This window comes from Podarcis tiliguerta (genome assembly GCF_965153285.1).
Source record: "Podarcis tiliguerta genome assembly, chromosome: 3".
Lineage (NCBI taxonomy): Eukaryota > Metazoa > Chordata > Lepidosauria > Squamata > Lacertidae > Podarcis > Podarcis tiliguerta.
In genome coordinates, this window is record NC_139536.1 from 87,207,897 (window position 1) to 87,226,640 (window position 18,744).

Here is an 18,744-nt window from a genome sequence, read left to right on the forward strand (position 1 = left end):
AATGCTAAACTATGGTTATGCCAAACTATGGTTTAGCACTGTGTGTGAGCATGACCATTATTGCTTACCCCATGGAGGGAAACAAGGAAGAGCCACTAATTAGTGTGCACATTATGGGATGCTAGCACATGTTCATATTATCTAATAAAACTCAGAAATAAAGTTCACTTCAGGGCAAAAATACTTTGATGTCTCATTCATAATGTAAGGCTCCCCTTCCCTCCTTTTTGGAGCTGAAAAATCACAAGTGGATTAAGGATGTAAACCAAATGATTGCTAATAAAACCTTTATATCACCAAACTATGAACAAAACTTCACTTTAATGGCATGGCTTTAAAATTTATTGCTGCATAGTTATGCAAGATTGTATTGGTCTTATTTTTCACATCTCTTTTTTTAAAAAAAATGCTGAAGGCCATAAAATACAATTTTATGACAAAGCAAGTTAGGGCTTTTTAAGGCCGGCAAGCTCTTGCCTATAAATTCTCATTCTCTAAAGTCTGCCTCCCCTCATCTTTAGATATATACAGCAAACAGTAATAACTTAATGGTTTGTTAAACATAAGAATATAATAAAGCAAGTATGAGAATGGGCAGACTGAAATACAGTTGTTCTCTGCTTCCATAAATGAGCACAATCATCATTTTGAAGCAGCTACTATATTAAAAAAGACAGTGATATGTGGGTTTTCTGATCCGGAGACTGTTGCCTGCAGCAATATCCGAACACGCTAATAATGTATGTGAGCATCTCCTGCACTGAATAGATAGTGGTTGCAATTGTCTTTGAAGGTGAGGCGTATGGCCTAGAAAAAGATCGAAAGGCCAGACAGAGAAGCCTGCATTTGGCCCTTAGAGCTGAGGTTCCCCTCTCCTGTGTTATGGATGTTTATACTCTCCGACTCTCTAATTTCCTGTTTCTTTCCCTTAGCCACATTTTGATGCGATGCCTCAACTGGCCAGCCATAGCTAATGACTTGCCTTTAAACTGTATTTTGAAACCATGGTTTGAATTGGGTGGGATCAAACAGTAACAGGGAGTTTGTTTTTATATATTTCATAAAAATTATAATGCTTGATTGTTTGTTTGCTTTTAAAAAAACAAAAAACCTCCTCATACCGGCTTACATAACAATAAAACAATAGTTGCCAATTGGGATGCGATGACAGAATATGGTTAGAGAAAACTGGGGGGGGGGGGCTCATGTGTGAGAAAGGAGGAATGGTGAGCTTACCACATTTTTGCGAGCTTCAAGGCACTGTTGGAAAAATCAGGTTTGCGATATTTCAACTGTGCCAATAAAGCATATTTACATCGTATTGATTTTGATCCAGATTTACCTATCCGCTAGACTGGTCATGTTAACTTAAGCTCATTCTTTTGCACTTTTTAAAGGATAGGCTTTCAGATTAATAGCGCCAACTCAAATACTGCACTTGTGTTATGGACAACTGCAATTACAGTCTTCTCCAGTCACGTGTTACTTTAGCGTATGCATATTACTATCACTGCATGTGACAATATACATGTAGCTGCTGCTGAAAATGGAAGCCTAGTAGATATTGTATTGGAGGGGAGCAGCATTGCTTCTTTCGTTTACAAAAATATAGCAAGTCCAGCATTCAGAAAACAGTATATTCCCCCAACAGAAGCACAACCTTGAGAGTAGACATGCAGACTGCATGTAAAAAGATTAGTAACCAATGAGCATTTATTGTGCATGAAAGCAATTTTATGGAAAGAGTGGCTCCACCTTGCATGTTTTGGCAGGGTTTATAAAAGAATGTTTATTGCCAGCACTGAGGTGAGTTACACCTCAAACGACATAAAAACGCAAATATGTATCAACAGGTCGGATTCTGAAACCTATGCTGAACCAAAGTTATATACATGTATAGCAGTGTTCTAACTCCTGTAGCGATTTGAGTTAAGCTTTACAAAAGCTGTCCAGCAGTCTGTACTTAAGTATTTACAGCAGGTATATTTTAAAAAATAAAATAAAAAAATTCCATAAGGAGGTTTCATTTATTTTTGTATATAAAATTCCCAAACTTTTGCATAATTCCTCGCAACTTGTTTTCATTGGGGTGCAATGGGTGGTAGACACCAGGGTTGTAATTCGCCACCTGGTTGCTCCTTCCATAATTATTCCTAGAGGCCTTGCTATTTGTCTCCGGATAGTGAGCGCTGTTTTTCTGGGTGCTGCTTGGTTGCTGAGTTCCTGTTGGCTGAGCAGAGCTTTCCACTTTGCAAAACGGCTCAAAGCGACTGTAAATACGCCTATCGCTCAAGCGAGGTCTTATTAGCTCATCGTTTGGCTTGGTGCTCGATAGACGAGGCGCTGCTGCACTGACCCTGTGCGGAGGAATAGCGGCAGCAGTTGGTGGGGGAACCCGATCCCGGCCTGCATTTGCACGCAGCTCCCTGACATCCTGGTACTGGATTTGCTCGGTGTTGAATCTGGGAGCAGATGGGTCGCCTGGAGGTACTTCTAACAGCATATTTTCTATTGGTTTCACAACAGGCCCCCTTTTCATGTTTTCTTCTGATGGAGGTTTCAGAGATTTTTGAGACTTTGGTGATTTTGGAGACTTGGGGGACTTGGGAGATTTTGGAGATTTGGGGGACTTTGGGCTGACAGTAATGTCCTCTTTACTCTTATGTAGGCTCCCCTGTGAATTAGATGAGGAGTTTCTTTTTTTCCTGGGAGAACATTCCACCTTTGTTTCTGCCACTTTGGGTCTTTGATTTTCTTCACCTTCTGACACCAGAGTGTCAGAACTGCTACACATTCTGTAAAAAGCAGGCGCTTTGTTTTTGGACAGGCTCTCTTTCTTCTCCGGTGTGAGGTTCAGCAACGACCTCAGTTTCTGCGACCCCTTCTTCAGGAAACTTGGGGAATTCTTGTTCTCTTTCTTCGGCGAGGCATCTTTCCCAGGGTCGTCTTTGCTCGATTCAGCTAGTGCAGCCACAGAAATGGACTTCGGGGTGGTGGGAGACCTGGCCTGTTCACTTTTCAGCTTGTTACTGTCAGGTGATAGATGATTGGCAACATCGTACAAGCTTTTAGAGTTTTGTAGGTCCTCCTCTAGCGGTGGCTTTAGAGCAGCCGGTTGTCTAAGTCTATTCCTATTTAGTGTGCTGTAGACGTAGCTGGCCGCATCTTTATTATTCCCAAGATCCAAAGCAGATTTTGAATTGTCAAACATTGGAAAACTTCGCCTTTTCAGTATGCTTTCATTCTTGAGAAATTCTACTGGTCTGCTTGTGCTCAGAGTTGAGTATAGGTAGGTAGGCTTCTCTTGACTAACTGGCGGAGTTACACTAGGTTTCTTATCTTCTGAAATTGGCAGGTTGTTGTTTTTGACTACCTCAGGTTCCAGTGGGACGTGTGTGCTTGGTTCTGCCTCAATGTCATCAGCTGCATCTTCTGGTTTGGGAACATGGTTGGGCGTTCCTTTGGGCGTCACACTGCCATCTGAACCAATGATAGTCGAATTAGAAGAACTGGCACAGCTGTTTACTTCTTTCTGCTCTGGCAAAGTTGGCTTAAAGACAAAGGAGGAGCGCAGGCGAGAGTGAGCATAAAGGGCATGGGCCTTGATATTTTCTGCTGCATCAAAGCCCTCACACCTATCACCTATCCCTGAGCCATTTGAGTCTGCTGGAAAATCCGACTGGTCATTTAAATACGATTCAATGCGCCAGTTGCGCAGGAAAGATTTCGTGGTATGTTCAAGGGTCGGCATTCTCTGCTGTAGGTAGCGGATGTGACTGTCTGTTCCATTGAAAGATCTCCGTACAATTGAGTTCCTGTCTGCAATATTCAGCTTTGGCTGTGGAAGCCGGTCAACCAGACTCTGTTGAGGCACATTGAGGTTTTTGTAACTTCCGTGCAACGAAGATACAACGCTGAGACTGTCAGATGGCACCTGCCAACCATGAGGTTGATTATTTGCCCGGTTCATTGCCCTGTTGAGCATCATGTATGGAGTCCTTTCTGGTTTCTCCCCTGCATAGCTATGCCTTTTCCAATGTTCATTTACATCGTTGGGCTGGTACTGCTGGATTCTACTCTGCATATGAAAACCTGGAGCAAACTGTGGTTTCTTAAAGATGTGGTTTCTAGGAGTGAATGTGTCATTGTCATTTATTCCATATCTGCCTTGTTTCTTCAGAAAGCTGGTGTCTAAGTTGTGGGTTTTGTTGGCCCTCCCAAAAGGGTTACGCAGGCTAGAAGCTGAAGCTAAGGAAGACTGTGAATGCTGGTAGGCATCGTTCTCCCAGAGTGCTCGGCGGCTATTAATTCTAACTAATTCTGGAGCAAATGAGCTGGGAACAGAAGAACGGGCGTACAGTGTCCTAAACTCTTCATCAAAAGATTCAACCAGTTGTCCTGTGATAACCTGGACCATGCTGAGGTTTGCTTTCTCAAAGGACCACATAAAGCTGAAAGATGAAGAAATTACAGTTAGTAATCCAAACCAGGAACAGGCGAACACTTGTTAACTTGTGGTCAAGTTACATAGTGATACGTTTCTGCATAAGAAACGAAATCTATTCTCCTCAGAAATGTGCACAGGGATCGTATGATCAATCAGATTTTTTTTAGTGATGAGTCACTGATGATTAAAGCTGGAGAAGCATATTGAGAATGATACCTATTTTTACCAACACAAGCTATAAGTAGAGGTAGGTAGCACCTGCCATCATCTTTGACAACTGGCCACTCTGGCTAAGGCTTAAGGGAGGTGAAGTCCAAAACATTTGAAGGTGGTCATGTTGGGGAAGGAAGACACACACACACACACACACACACACACACACAGTGTTCACTAATAGGAGACATGGAACCACTTTTTCACTAGTGGTGTGTGTGTGTGTGTGTGTGTGTGTGTGTAACACGTGTTGACAATTGTAAGCATTATATCTTGCAGACGTGTGTCTTTCTGCTTGATAAGGAAACCACACAGGAGGCAAAAGCCCTAAACTGAGGCTTATGAAGTAGCTCCTCAAATAACTCAATGAAAAGTTTCTTCAAGGAGAGTCCCAGTAGCCAAACACAATCCCTGATAAATTGAGAGAAGCTGAAATGAATTTCAGACACAATATCATCATGAGTAAATAATTTCATGAATGGGAAAAAAATAATTTTATATCACATAGTTAACCAGAATAGTATTTTATATTTGTATAATTACTAGTGTAGCATAAAGTGAAACCATGCAAATATATTTTACATTAATTTTCATAGTTATTTGCCATGAGCCTGTAGGATAGGTATTTACAGATATCAACACCACCTTACTAATATTTTCACATAGCCATGCTGCTCAAACATAGCAGTTCTGACTATCATGTTTTAAAATATTCTATGTTTTGCTGGGATGTTTCTAACCAAAGACAATCCCTTGCATTCACATAATTTAACAAATACATATATTGGTCAACCACTTCTAGAAACAACTTATTTGGAAAACACAACCCTGGAAATCACTGCTTTGCCAGAAATCTTCAGTAAAGTATGCATTGCATCCACAAATGGTCATATGTTTACAATCCATCTTATGCCAAAGTGCAATCTGCAGATGAATCTGAGGATAAGAAAACATAATTTACCTTACCTCCTCTGTCACATCTGAATGTAACAAAAAGAAGAAGAAATTAAGAATCATGGAGCTCAAGGGCTATTACGAATATAATGATGTAACACAGTTTATTTTTTAAAAATCTGTCCATTAAGTAATTATTCCAACAATAAACTAGATTCAATGAGAATGAACTATTCTTATAAACCATGAGATGGCACTAAATATCATTAATTTCAATAACAATTATTATTATTATTATTTCTTCCAAAATCACTCCAGATGGCAGACATAAGATTATCCAATAGGTCTGGTGAATGAGCTGGGAGCACCCAATGCTACAATGCTGTTTAGGCAAAACAGATGCGGACTTACCGTATTTTTCGTCCCATAGGACGCTCCGTCCCATAGGACTCACCTAGTTTTTTTGGGGGGAAATAAAGGAAAAAATTTTTCCCTTTATTTCCCCCCCCCTAAAACCAGGTCGGGGAAACCAACCCAGGTCGAGGAACAGCAGGATGGCGGTGCTGCGCCTCCCCGCTGTCCCCCGAGCTTGTGGGGCTGGCCGATGTTTGCCCAAACATGGGGAGCCCTGCGGGAACTCCATGCGGATGTCGCGCCGGGCGGCAGGCTGCTATCCCCACGCTGTGGATGTCTGCCCGGTGGGAGGGGCGCTCTGCTTCAGGGCGCCCCTCGTGCCAGGCGGCAGGCTGCTATCCACAGCGTGGGGAGCCCTGCGGGAACTCCTGCAGGGCTCCCTACGCTGCGGATGTCTGCCTGGCGCGAGGGGCGCTCTGCTTCAGGGCATCCTGCGAGCCGGGCGGCAGGCTGCTATCCGCAGCCTAGGGAGTCCTGCAGGAGTTCCCGCAGGGCTCCCCAGGCTTGCTGATAGCTTCTTGAATACGGTGCGCACCAACCCCTCTCGCTCCCCAAGCTTCAGCGAAAGCCTGTATTCACACCATAGGACGCACACAAATTTTCCCTTCATTTTTCCCCTTCATTTTTGGGAAAAAGTGCGTCCTATAGGGCGAAAAATACGGTAATCCATTTCTGCATAAGAGACTGTGGAAAGTTCTAGGTTAGCCACTATGAGTTTTCTCAGACGATGCTGCTGTTACTGATGTTTATTTGGTTCTCATAATAATCATGAATGCTCCCCGAAGCACCCATGTTGACAGTATAATGTAAGCTGCAGCCAACAGGAAAAAAGAGGGACTAGAATCTTTGGGTGAAGACATAAATTTCTCTGGCTACTTCATCTAAGCACTCTCTGGTTTAAGAGCTCAGTCTTTAAGTGACATATACCAATGGGTTGCTTCAAATGTCTCCTCCTCTCAGTGTGCTATCAAAAATGCTTCTGTTTCTGGTGCTCCCGTGTAGAAGCTGTAAGTTCATAAACCACTGTCCCAATTATGCACATGGATACCCTTATGAGTCACACATTTCACACAAAGTACCCATGGCAACAAAATGTACATCCTTCTAACAACGTACATCAGAGCCTTTGGTCTGCTCTGACAACATTCCTCTTGTTCTTAACCCGAAGGGCTTCTTTCCTCACAAAACAAAGAACCACAGATTTCCAAAGGTAAATCAGCCCCTGTGTTGAGGATGTTCTTGGGATTCAAAAATCTGTGCCTTAAAAAAACCTGACTTCACTCCCTTCTTTTAAATTACCTATGTTTTCTCTCAGCCAAATGTTAGTTCCTCTTATCTGCCACATACAACCTTCATCTCTTCATATTTGTAACTCAATATGTACTCTCCAGCTTTCTTACATTGGGCAAGGACATTGATTATGCTTGACCAGGCACAGGCAAATTCGGCCCTCCAGATGTTTTGGGACTACAACTCCCATCATTCCTGACCACTGGTCCTGTTAGCTAGGGATGATGGGAGTTGTAGTCCCAAAACACCTGGAGGGTCAAATTTGCCTATGACTGTGCTTGACTCATCTATCTCCATCCCCTCTATAGAGTTAGTCAGTCTCACAGTTGCTGGTCTCTGTAAATAATCTTTCACTCCTGTAATAACCCTGATCCCGGCTCTTCATTCCATTGCTAACCCCCTTACTTAGGTTCAGTTGTCCCCATGGCACACCATGTCTCTTGGCCCAAGACCACCCTAGCACATGTTCCTCCTGTGGACAAGAACACACAGCAACATTACACTGAAGATATATAAATTATATCTAACATGTGCATAGCTTCTTACCTATAACTACCATACATGACTTTCTTACAGTCAACGAGAAGAAATTTTTGTTCCATTTTCCCATGGAATTTCGCCCCTGACTTGGAGTAATAATCTTGTCCTTTTACGGTGCGCACCCTCATGTTCTGAAAAAAAAGATGAGAAATTGTATGAAAAAGTCGGAATGCATTAATATAAACAAATACAGAACAATTTACAACCCGGTCTTATGCCTATTTTCCAGTTTAATCAGAGGGTACAGAGAGTTGCAGCTTTAAACACTACCTGTGCTGAGAAATCCAAAGCATGTTAATGCAGGGGGGGAAACCTAGTTTGTTTAATTGGATTAACTATCTAGTAATTGGATTTAAAACACTTCACCATTCTTATTACATGTAGAAGGAACCCTAATCTCTTTAATCCAGACAACACCACAGAAAGAGGTTTTCATATCCATATTAGTTAAGATGGAACCATAAAATAGTGTGTGAGAGAGAAAGATTGGGAAAGAGAAAGTGAGAGCGAAAGAGTGTATCTGTCTACCCAGCGCTTTTTTTCTGGGGGTATGCAGGGGTACGCATATCCCTAAACATTTTGTGAATCTTTGTACTTTTGTCCATTAACTGTATTTATTTCCCCCGGTTTGAACTATAAAATGGTGGTTTTCTTGAGTCAAAATGAGAGTACCCCTAAACATTTTTTTTAGAAAAAACCCACTGTGTCTACCGATAGCTGAGGCTGATCACAGGGTTTATCAATGCTTATCTTTCCTCTGCTCTTTCCAGGCTGCAATTTCAAGTGCCTCCTTTTTTTGGCCCCAGAGTTTTTCCTCACAAATAACCCAAAAAACACTCTTTAAACTTCTATCAGAGGAAGCATCAATCTGTGCAAAACCCAAATTGACTTTTGCTCTGATTAGAGAGTGGGTTTCCACAGAGAAAGTTTAGGGAAACAACAACAAAAAGACAATGCTCACAGACTGAGCATTAAAACCCAGATCTCTGCCTGGAAAGAGTAGGGGAAAAGGTAAGTGTAGGTAAGCCCATAGTGCTCTGGTACTACACATATGAATAGAAACATATTAGAAGAGTCCTGCTGAATCAAAGGCTTCTCTAGGCCAGCAACCCATTTCCCACAGTGGTCCAAGGTACCCCGTAATTGAGGCATGAAGGCAACAGCATACTGCATCTATTTCTGGAATGATCATGACTTGTAGGCAGACTGATAGCTTTACCCTCCATGAATCTGTTTAATTTCTTTTCAGAGCCATCTTCGGAAGCAAATTCCGCAGTTTAGTTAGTTACTAAGTGAAGAAGTAGTGTCAGTCCCACCCTTCAGCCTTTGGTTGCCCATTGCTGCCATTTCCCCAGCTCTACAATATCATTTTTTTCGGTGTGGTGACCAGAACTGGCCATAGTTAGTGATATTCAGAAAAGCCGTACTCAGAGCAGACACACTAAAATCAATACAGATAAGTAAATCCATTTACTTCTACCTTGATTTAGTCAGATATTACTCATAATTCCAACTGTGGTCACATCATCGATTTATATAATGGCATTATTAAAGGTAAAGGTACCCCTGCCCGGGCGGGCCAGTCTTGACAGACTCTAGGGTTGTACGCCCATCTCACTCAAGAGGCCGGGGGCCAGCGCTGTCCGGAGACACTTCCGGGTCACGTGGCCAGCGTGACATCGCTGCTCTGGCGAGCTGTTTACCTTCCCGCTAGTAAGCGGTCCCTATTTATCTACTTGCACCCGGGAGTGCTTTCGAACTGCTAGGTTGGCAGGCACTGGGACCGAATGACGGGAGCGCACCCCGCCGCGGGGATTCGAACCGCCGACCTTTCGGTCGGCAAGCCCTAGGCGCTAAGGCTTTTACCCACAGCGCCACCCGCGTCCCCACAGCGCCATATCACCAGCCTTATTTTCAATTCCTCTCCTAGGGCTCTCTAACATGGAATTTCTCACTGCCACATACTAAACCAACAATGAGCGACCCTCATATATGCTTTTCCTGGTTAATCACCCCATTGTACAGCATATATTTGATAGGCAAAACGTATTTGCTCTTTTGGTTACCATAGTCTTTTGATCAAATGAAGGGATCTTGCTGATGGAAGAGGGCTTGTCACTTTTGTCAATTCCTCCCTTCCTCAGCAGCTCCAGATAACACCTCTGACACTGTCCCAGAAAGTCTCTTAACCTTCTGAGATAGATTTTCAGAGAGTGCAAAGGGATGATAACTTTTTTTTCTATTTTCTATTTTTATTTTCTTTGTAAACCACCCTAGAACTGTGGTATGTAATTTTTTGCAGCATAAAATAAAAATATTATTTTACTAAGGTTTGCATCACTACTAAGGAGCTTCATGCAGCAGCTGGTGTTGCTTCATGGGTTCCACCCAAATAATTGGTCAACTACAAGCCAGCCTAAGTCACCCTGATACATTATAATTGCGTACAATTTGCTATAAGAGGTGCAACACAAGTGACTTATAGGAGTAAAACCAACACAGCAGTGTGTGGGGGGAAAACAGGAACCTATTAAAAAACAAAAACAAAACAGGAACACCCTCTGTTAAGGGCAGTTGGGTCAGATCAGTGCAATGATACCACAGTAGCCAATTAAAATTTGACCGCATGGAGATACAGCCTGTTTATCTCTTTGCCAGTATAAAACCTGTATTTGTGAAATGTCCTTGTGGCAGCTTGAAGCTGGTATCCTAGGGAATGTTCCATTTGAAGATCATAAAGCATTTCTTTTTAAAATCAGAGAGCCAGCAGAACATGCAATTGCTGTTCTAATCACACAGCACTGGATTCTGGTTACTAAAGTTCTTTAAGGAAGGAAATACCTTCTGCGTGTCTTCAAAAGAATGGATGCAAATGGATGGAAGGGGGCAAAAAAACCCCACCCCCAGTTCTCCTCGCTATTCTCACCCATGCTATTGACTCCAGGTTTTGTTTGGTTCTTGGGCAAGATATCTTTTTTATTATTTTCTTTAAATATTCAACAATCCTTATTGTTACCATATATTCCCTTTGACTCTGCAGAGTCTTGACTTCCCTCCCTCCCTGCAATTGGTATATTTGTCACATTCTTATCGTGTATATTATTCTTATATCACTACTATTTTACATTGAAGGTATTATTCCAGTCCTGCTAGTGTCTTTAAGTTTTTACAGTTCTCCTTTAAGTATTCAATAAATTTACTCCAATTATTCTTGTATCTCTGGTCTTCTTGGTCCCGGATCCTCCCTGTCAATTTGGCAAGTTCCAAAGTCTGTCATCTTCACCTGCCACTCCTGAATGGTTGGTATATCTTGTGTTTTCCATTTTTGGGCCAGTAGGGTTCTTGCGGCAGCAGTGGCATACATAAACAAATTCTGATCTTTTGTTTTAATCTCCCTTCCCAATAGACCTAGCAAAAAAGCTTCCGGTCTTTTGGGAAAGGTGTACCTAAATATCTTTTTAAGTTCATTATAAATTGATTCCCAAAATTGTTTAACTTTATCACAGGTCCACCACATATGAAAATAATCGCCATCTACTTCTTTACATTTCCAACATCTTCTATCTCTCTTTCTATACATTTTAGCCAATTTTGTTGGCGTTAAATGCCATCTATACATCATTTTTAATACATTCTCTTTCAAAGCCATACATCCAGTAAATCTCAAACCCTCCTTCCATAATTTTATCCACGTTTCCAACTCAATATTATTGGGCAAGATATCTTTAGGACGGCAGCCCCAGCTCCACTTCATTGCTGTTTCTCCTGCCCATTCATTTGCTCTTTCCCTCTGGGCTAAACACACACTACTTCCAGGAGGAGATGAAAGCCCGTGGCTCCTTCTTTTTGCTCCCATCATTGCTCACTTCCTTGCATCAACAGTTTTAAGCAGCTCGCTCCCTGGAGATCCTGGGGTGCACTGTCTGCACGTCCCAGATAAAGCCCATCAGATTGCAAGCAATTACAGCTGCACACCTTTATCCTGCCCATGCTTGCTCAGAAAGAAATCCAATTAATTTCAATGGAATTTACTAATGAGCACTTGAGAAAGGGTGCCAGGTCACACTCCTTAACCCACTTATTGGAGGGTAAAGCTCAAATTGGACACAGTGTGACTTACTCCCAAGTAAACACAGATAGGATTGTGCTGTTAGAAAGATCTCGCTCTCTTGTCAGTATCACTGCAAAGGCAGATTTTAAGGTGCAGTAGGATATTTGCAAGCCCCAGAGAAAGTTTTCCCTTACAGACATTGCTATATTCAGTTTTTGCAACTAACATGTCAATTTATTATTTTGGAGCACTTGTGTGCCAACTATTTTCCTCTCTCACCGAACAAATTACTTACCCTGAGCCTTTGAACTTGACAGCCTTGTTTCTCTGTCATCTTCAGAAAGTGGTTGAAGTTAGATTCATCAAGTAGAAGATACACTGAAATTCCCCTAGTAGATGCTTCTACAATTTCTTTAAAAATATCCACATCTGTAAACATATCCATAACGATGGCAACAACCTGCGGATAGCAAAAAGTGTTGATGGCATTTAATGTACTGATGATGATAGCCATTATGAAACATTACAGAATTTAAAATGTGCACCCTACACATAGTATTGCTAATGACATCTGCAATGAACCATAAGCTCTATGTACTGAACATTTCTTCCTCATACAGGAAAATGGAAACTGGTTATTTTCTAAATTCTTGTGCTTAAATGTCATTCACAAGCAGTGCTTTTTTTCAGCCGGAACTTGCTGGAACTCAGTTCTGGCACCTCTCAGGTGGGTGCCATTGCCATTATAAGAGAACAAGGGAGGCATTCGTGGTGAGTTCTGGCATTTATTTTCTAGAAAAACAGCGCCGTAAAGTATATGTTTACTTAAGTCATAGGACTTTAAACCCCCTCATACTTATTCCAAGCAAGTCCCACAGAACTCAGAAGGGCTTACTTATAAAGAAAGACATAAGCATTGCACTGCACACCTAACTGGCGAGTTGATGTATTGTGGCACCTTAAAATATTAGCACATATTATTGTGGCAATGATAGTTTTAAGGTTTCACAAGACTCTTTTTTTGTTTTGTTTTGTTTTGCTGCAATAGAATAGTGCAGCCACTCTTCTGGAGCAAATTGTACTGTGTTGTAAAATTTTCTTTGGAAGACTGAGATGACAAAACTTCACATTAGGGAGTTTTTGCTGTTCACAGCCACCAGGTGGTGATCATTGTGGGGAAATGGCCAATGCAGGAGTTTACAGAAAGACGCACTAATGAATTCTCTCTCACACATACAACAATAATACACAGTATAGTTGATATGGAGAGGGTGGAAGATTTGGAGTGGAGGTCAGTTTTCCACTTACTGCAATATACACAACCCAAAGAAGGCAAGAAGGTAGATTGCTCCTAAAACTATTAGTTTGTATTAAAAAAAGGACTAACATTGGCAAAAGCCAAGGACTTTGGTTTTGAACAAATCACCTTCAATGTCTTTTTTCAGGAACTGAGTGGGCAACCCACTTCAGCAAAGGTTGGGTGACCCACGTCTCAGAGTTAGATAAAAATTAGATGTCTAGACTTGGTTGTCTACGGTATTGAGGTTGGAACAATGGGGCTTGGCAACAAGTATGGGTGAGGATCATGACAATACGTTGGGGGGCCCTGCAAAGAATTTGACATTGGTTGCCTATAGTTGTATATTTAAAGTCTCCCTTCCACCCCCACCCCCCAAAACCCAACAACCCTAGGAATTGTAGTTTGTAGCTCTGTGAAGGTTAATTACCCTTGCCAAGATTCTTGGGGTATGTTGTTGTTTAGTCGTTTAGTTGTGTCTGACTCTTTGTGACCCCATGGACCAGAGCATGCCAGGCATTCCTGTCTTCATTCTTGGGGTATGGTGGTGTGCTTTTGAGACACTTAAAATGTATAGCTTGTACATACAGTGGCACCTTGGGTTAAGAACTTAATTTGTTCTGGAGGTTCGTTCTTAACCTGAAACTGTTCTTAACCTGAGGTACCACTTTAGCTAATGGGGCCTCCTGCTGCCGTTGCCACTGCCACCGCCACCTTGCGATTTCTGTTCTCATCATGAAGCAAAGTTTTTAACCCAAGTAACTATTTCTAGGTTAGCGAAGTCTGTAACTTGAAGCGTCTTTAATCCGAGGTACCACTGTACAACACACTGTCAACACATTCAATGCCCAAAATATGACCAATGAAAACAGGTTCCGTTTGCCTTTGGCTTTCTTGGAAGAGTGCTATGCACACTATTTTCCTTTCTCCACATCCACCCATACCACAACACATAAATATGAGAGAGAAGCTCTACTGGGTACAAGAGGCAGAAGATATTCAGTAAGTGAGGCAGAGAAATCTGCTACTAATTTATTAATCCATATGGTATTGCCCACTAACCCCGCTCTGTCTGCTAGCCAGGCCTTTCAGATAGACCAATCATCATGAACCAAGTCTGAATAGACAATCTAGAAATCCTCTGAAAAAGAATACTTCAGTGGCTTACAACTTGGACTGTGCAGACATAGACAAAATACTCTGGCAGAGGACGCTGAGCAGACCATTCTGCCAAATGGAGAGCCCTACTGCTGCCCTGGCTCTGGCTGTGCTTTGACGCCACTGAGTCACCTGGCTGAAGCAGCAACTTTATTGCTTTGCTGAGGAATGCTTTTTGAAAATCCACTGCAAGGCCAGTTTATCGGTAAGCTTATCTCATTCAAAGGTATTTTTCAGATAAGCGGCCTGGAAACCTTGTGGGCCTCCGTCTGTTTGGCCTAGTTGACGTCAGCCTGGGAGCCTCTCTCAGCTTGTGCTGTGCTTGCAAGCTGTTGTAAACTGAGAGGAGATGGGTTGGAGGAGGAGAGATGAGGAACCTGGAAGCCCTGAAGCTGAGGCCTGTCCTGTGATATTTTTCTAAACTGAGAGAGAATGGGCAGTGACTCATCATTGTAAGAACATAGCAGAACCAAGGCTGAGCAAGATGACCCTCATGGGCGTTGCATAAATATATGCCAGGTGGCAGAGGTGAACAATAGCCTGGGGTAGAACAAGCACAAGTCAAGGTCTGTGTCTGACACAATGATACAGGGATGTTTTTAGTCAGGAAGGGGAAGGAGTGGTTACCTTGCTCTTTCTTTACTCATATGTATGCCCTCCACCATAGAGCCTACAAATACCCAAAGAATAATACCACGTGATGTCTGGAGCTACCGTGATGGCAGTCAATACTGAAAGACTGCACTGTGGGCCCAAGTGACTGCAGCATAAAATGAACACGCATATCCCACCAGCAGAGTTGTACTTAACAGGCAATCTTGGTGAAAACTGGAAAAGCGAAGTGTTTGAGAGGTATCAATTTTGGCAGCACTAATTTGATGAATCAGCAGGAATAGGTAAGATAGCTTTCAGGATGATCCAATGGTCCTTGTATTGGTGTGTCACTGAGTTTCGATCTTCATTGCTGCAAGGGCCACCGGACTGCCTTATTTGTTACTGCATAGTCAATAAGAATGACTGGCTCCTGTGTAGAAACCGCCACTGGTACAGGGTGCAAGCAAGGAGCAAAGAACACTTTGTGTTAATTTGGCTTTGGGGTTTTTTCAATGTGGGGCGATGGATGGGGAATTTGTGAAGCTGGAAAATCCACTTTAAAAACTCTGTTGAAACCTCTCTGGAACTAATGGAGCTTGTTCTTAATCATTTGAAAATCACAACCAGCTAACACAGCATAGATTATTAGTCAGACTTCTGACTGGTTGTTTGTAAACAGCAGGAAGAATATCTGAATGGTTCCCCTGCATCTTCCGCATGAGTTTGCAATATAAGTCTGCGTGGAGGAGTGAAAGAGCAATAAAGCAAAAGATTCAAGCATTATTCATTTATTTGTGTAATTATATCCCTCCAAGGATTAGAGCAAGATTTTAGCTTCATGTCAACCTGAGGTATAAACTGAGAAAATGACTTGGGTGAAGCAGTTCAGCAAACCCCATTCTTCAAATATGATCAGCAACCTTGCACCATATAGATAGATTATAGATAGATAGGTGATAGTGCATCTCAGGAGACATGTCATGAGAAACCAGGAAGGAAACAAATGAGAGATTAGGGATAATTAAGACTACATTGAATGATTTGCAGAGTAACAACATCTCAGCACCCTAGATTTGTCTCTTCATAGCTCCTTGTGGAAATATGTAAAAATAAACAAAACAAAAACCAATGCTATTGCTTTGAGTCTGAGTGAACAAAATGTTTATGCATCAAGCTCTAAAATATACAAAGTATTTTGTTAAAAGTTTTTAAGATGAACATTTTTCATTACACCCCCCTCCCAGAACATTCATTGATAGTAATAAGGAACTTAAACAAGAAAAATATATACAGCGACTTCTGTTCATAGAGTTCAGCTCTGGTTCGTATAGGATAGCTCCATTTTACTCATATCTTTGTCATACACAAACAACAAACCACTTTATATTCCTCCTGTACCAGGTGTGGGAAGCCTTTGGTCCTCCAGATGTTGCTGAACTATAACATCAAGCATGGGCCAATGGCCAGGGATGATGGGAGTTATGGTTCAGCAACATCTGGAAGGTCCAGTGTTCCTCACCCCTGGCCTATACAGTGAACACACAAAGTACAATGACATTTGGTGCCAGGGAAGCAGCAGATCAGACCCAGGAAAGATGCATCCATTTTTGTCACATTATGGACTCACCAACCGAAGCTTCCATATATGATGGACATCATTCTCAATGGGAGGTAAGGTTATTTGGTGTCCTATTTTCATCATTCGATGATACTGAGTGTCGGAACATTGGTTTATTGATCCCAGTATTGCCTACCCCAACTGGCAGCAATTGTCTGTGGTCTCAGATAGGCTTCTTGGGAGCCAGTTCTTGGAAATGCCAGGGACTGAACTTGAGAACTTGCACATGTAAAGCTTCTCCTGGACTTTTCCTCCATGATATTTATTTTGAGAAGGGTCTGATACGAGGTAGAATGGACCTTCCTACAGCTTTAACACCTTTGGTCATGATCAGCTGATTGCAAATAATAACCACGGCACATGTGTGAGAGGTTGGAATTCTTTGCCTGTGTGTGTCTATAACTATGCAGCATCAATGTAATTGTTCTTGTACTAGTAGTAATTCTTGCCGTTACTGTGCTTAGCTGTAGAGCAGCCTTCTTCCCCCTCTTTGACCTTACAACAATAAGGTGTGATTTGCAATTACCAACTGTAGGTTCTAACCATATTCATTTGCTTCTTATTTTCGGGAAACCAGTAGGAAAAAGACTTGTAAACAAAACAAAATAATTTACAGGGGTTGAAATCAGTGTTCACTGCATGACTGACTGTCGGTCATGACTCACAACATCAAGAAACCAATGATCTCTAAGCCCTTGGGACAACACACACATCAGTCAAAATCCTATTATCTTACTCATTCCACTTAGTCAAGCAAAGCTGCTGACCTTGTCTTCTAGCTACCATAATGGAGTAACATTCCACCTAGAGAATCCATAAGATAAAACCTGAAATGTAGGCTGCAGTTGGAAAAGCCCCTGGTCTCCAGGCATGTAAATGTGCTTGTAAACACATTGTGGAATTACTTCTGCTATCATGTAGCACGGTGGACTGATTAGCCAAAATGGGGAAAGAGACAGCGTAAAACCCCAAGGAAATACAGAGCTTGCCATGCAGATTTCCCAATAGCAGCTGCAACATTTAACAGGAAAGACTGTAACCTTTAAACAAGAAAATAATCTTCTGTCAAACGGCAAAAAAGTTCTGGTGTTTCTGCCCTCTAAAAACAGAACATAATTCTGCAGTGTGGTTCTGCCAAATACAATGACAGACCCTCCCCCAAGTGTCCCTATTTTCCAAGGAAAGTCCTGGGTTCACAGAAACCATACCAGTTTCTTATTTGATCCCTGAATGTCCTGCTTTTCCTTAGGACGTCCCTATTTTCATTAGAGAAATATTGGTGGGTATGGAGTCATGCAACCCCTGAGCCAAGGAGATATATAACAATACAGTGGTACCTCGGGTTAAGTACTTAATTCGTTCCGGAGGTCCGTTCTTAACCTGAAGCACCACTTTAGCTAATGGGGCCTCCTGCTGCCGCTGCACCGCCGGAGCACGATTTCTGTTCTCATCCTGAAGCAAAGTTCTTAACCCGAGGTACTATTTCTGGGTTAGTGGAGTCTGTAACCTGAAGCGTATGTAACCTGAAGCGTATGTAACCTGAGGTACCACTGTACAACCTTTAGAAGACATCTGAAGGCAGTGCTGCATAGGGAAGTTTAAAAAAATGTATTATTATTTTTTATATATATTATAGGTACAGAGGTACAGAGCGGTGGGTCAGGTCACCTGTATTGCTCCCTGGGTTTGCCACCACATCCCCCACAGACCCCTCCTTAAGGGGTGCAGGAGATTGTGATCCTCAGGAGATGCACAGCCCACCAGTTCTGGATCCCTGGTTGACTGTAAATTATCATTGCTTTCCATTTTGGACTATAAATGTACTATTACTCTAGTAACAGACTGCAAGGGAACTGCAGAGAGCAGCTTTACTTAGATCCTTGGAACACAGCAGAAAAAGTGTTTAGTGCCAGCGGGAAAGATACGCATCAAAATGAAAAGGGGCACCAGGAGTGCCAGTCAAGTTACTTAAAACAAAAACAAACAAACAAACAAACCAATAAAGGAATCCTGAACCTCAACACACAGTTATTTATGCTGATGGGAACTCTGTTGTTACAGATGGTTTTAAAACTCAACACTTTCTAAAATAGGCATTAGGCTTACTGAAATAGGCATTGCTTGTTACATTGCTATTGCCAGTGCTCCCCCCCCCCCCGCCGCCTAGAAAAAGAGAACTCACTATGTTCTCTTAGAATGGCAACAGAGTCCACCTGAGAGGTGATTCT

General features: G+C 42.1%; 1 protein-coding gene across 1 annotated transcript in view; it reads right to left on the reverse strand.

Moving 5' to 3' along the window:
* Positions 1-1,695: 1,695 nt before the first annotated feature.
* Positions 1,696-18,744, reverse strand: part of FAM83B (family with sequence similarity 83 member B) — a 50,037-nt gene continuing 32,988 nt past the window's right edge. Inside the window, exons 3-5 of the mRNA XM_083431542.1 lie at positions 12,145-12,309; positions 7,805-7,929; positions 1,696-4,451 (exon numbers count right to left, since the gene is read on the reverse strand). Of these exons, the coding sequence (XP_083287668.1) occupies positions 2,024-4,451; positions 7,805-7,929; positions 12,145-12,309 (2,718 nt within the window). The 3' untranslated portion in view covers positions 1,696-2,023. The remainder of the gene's footprint in view (positions 4,452-7,804; positions 7,930-12,144; positions 12,310-18,744) is intronic.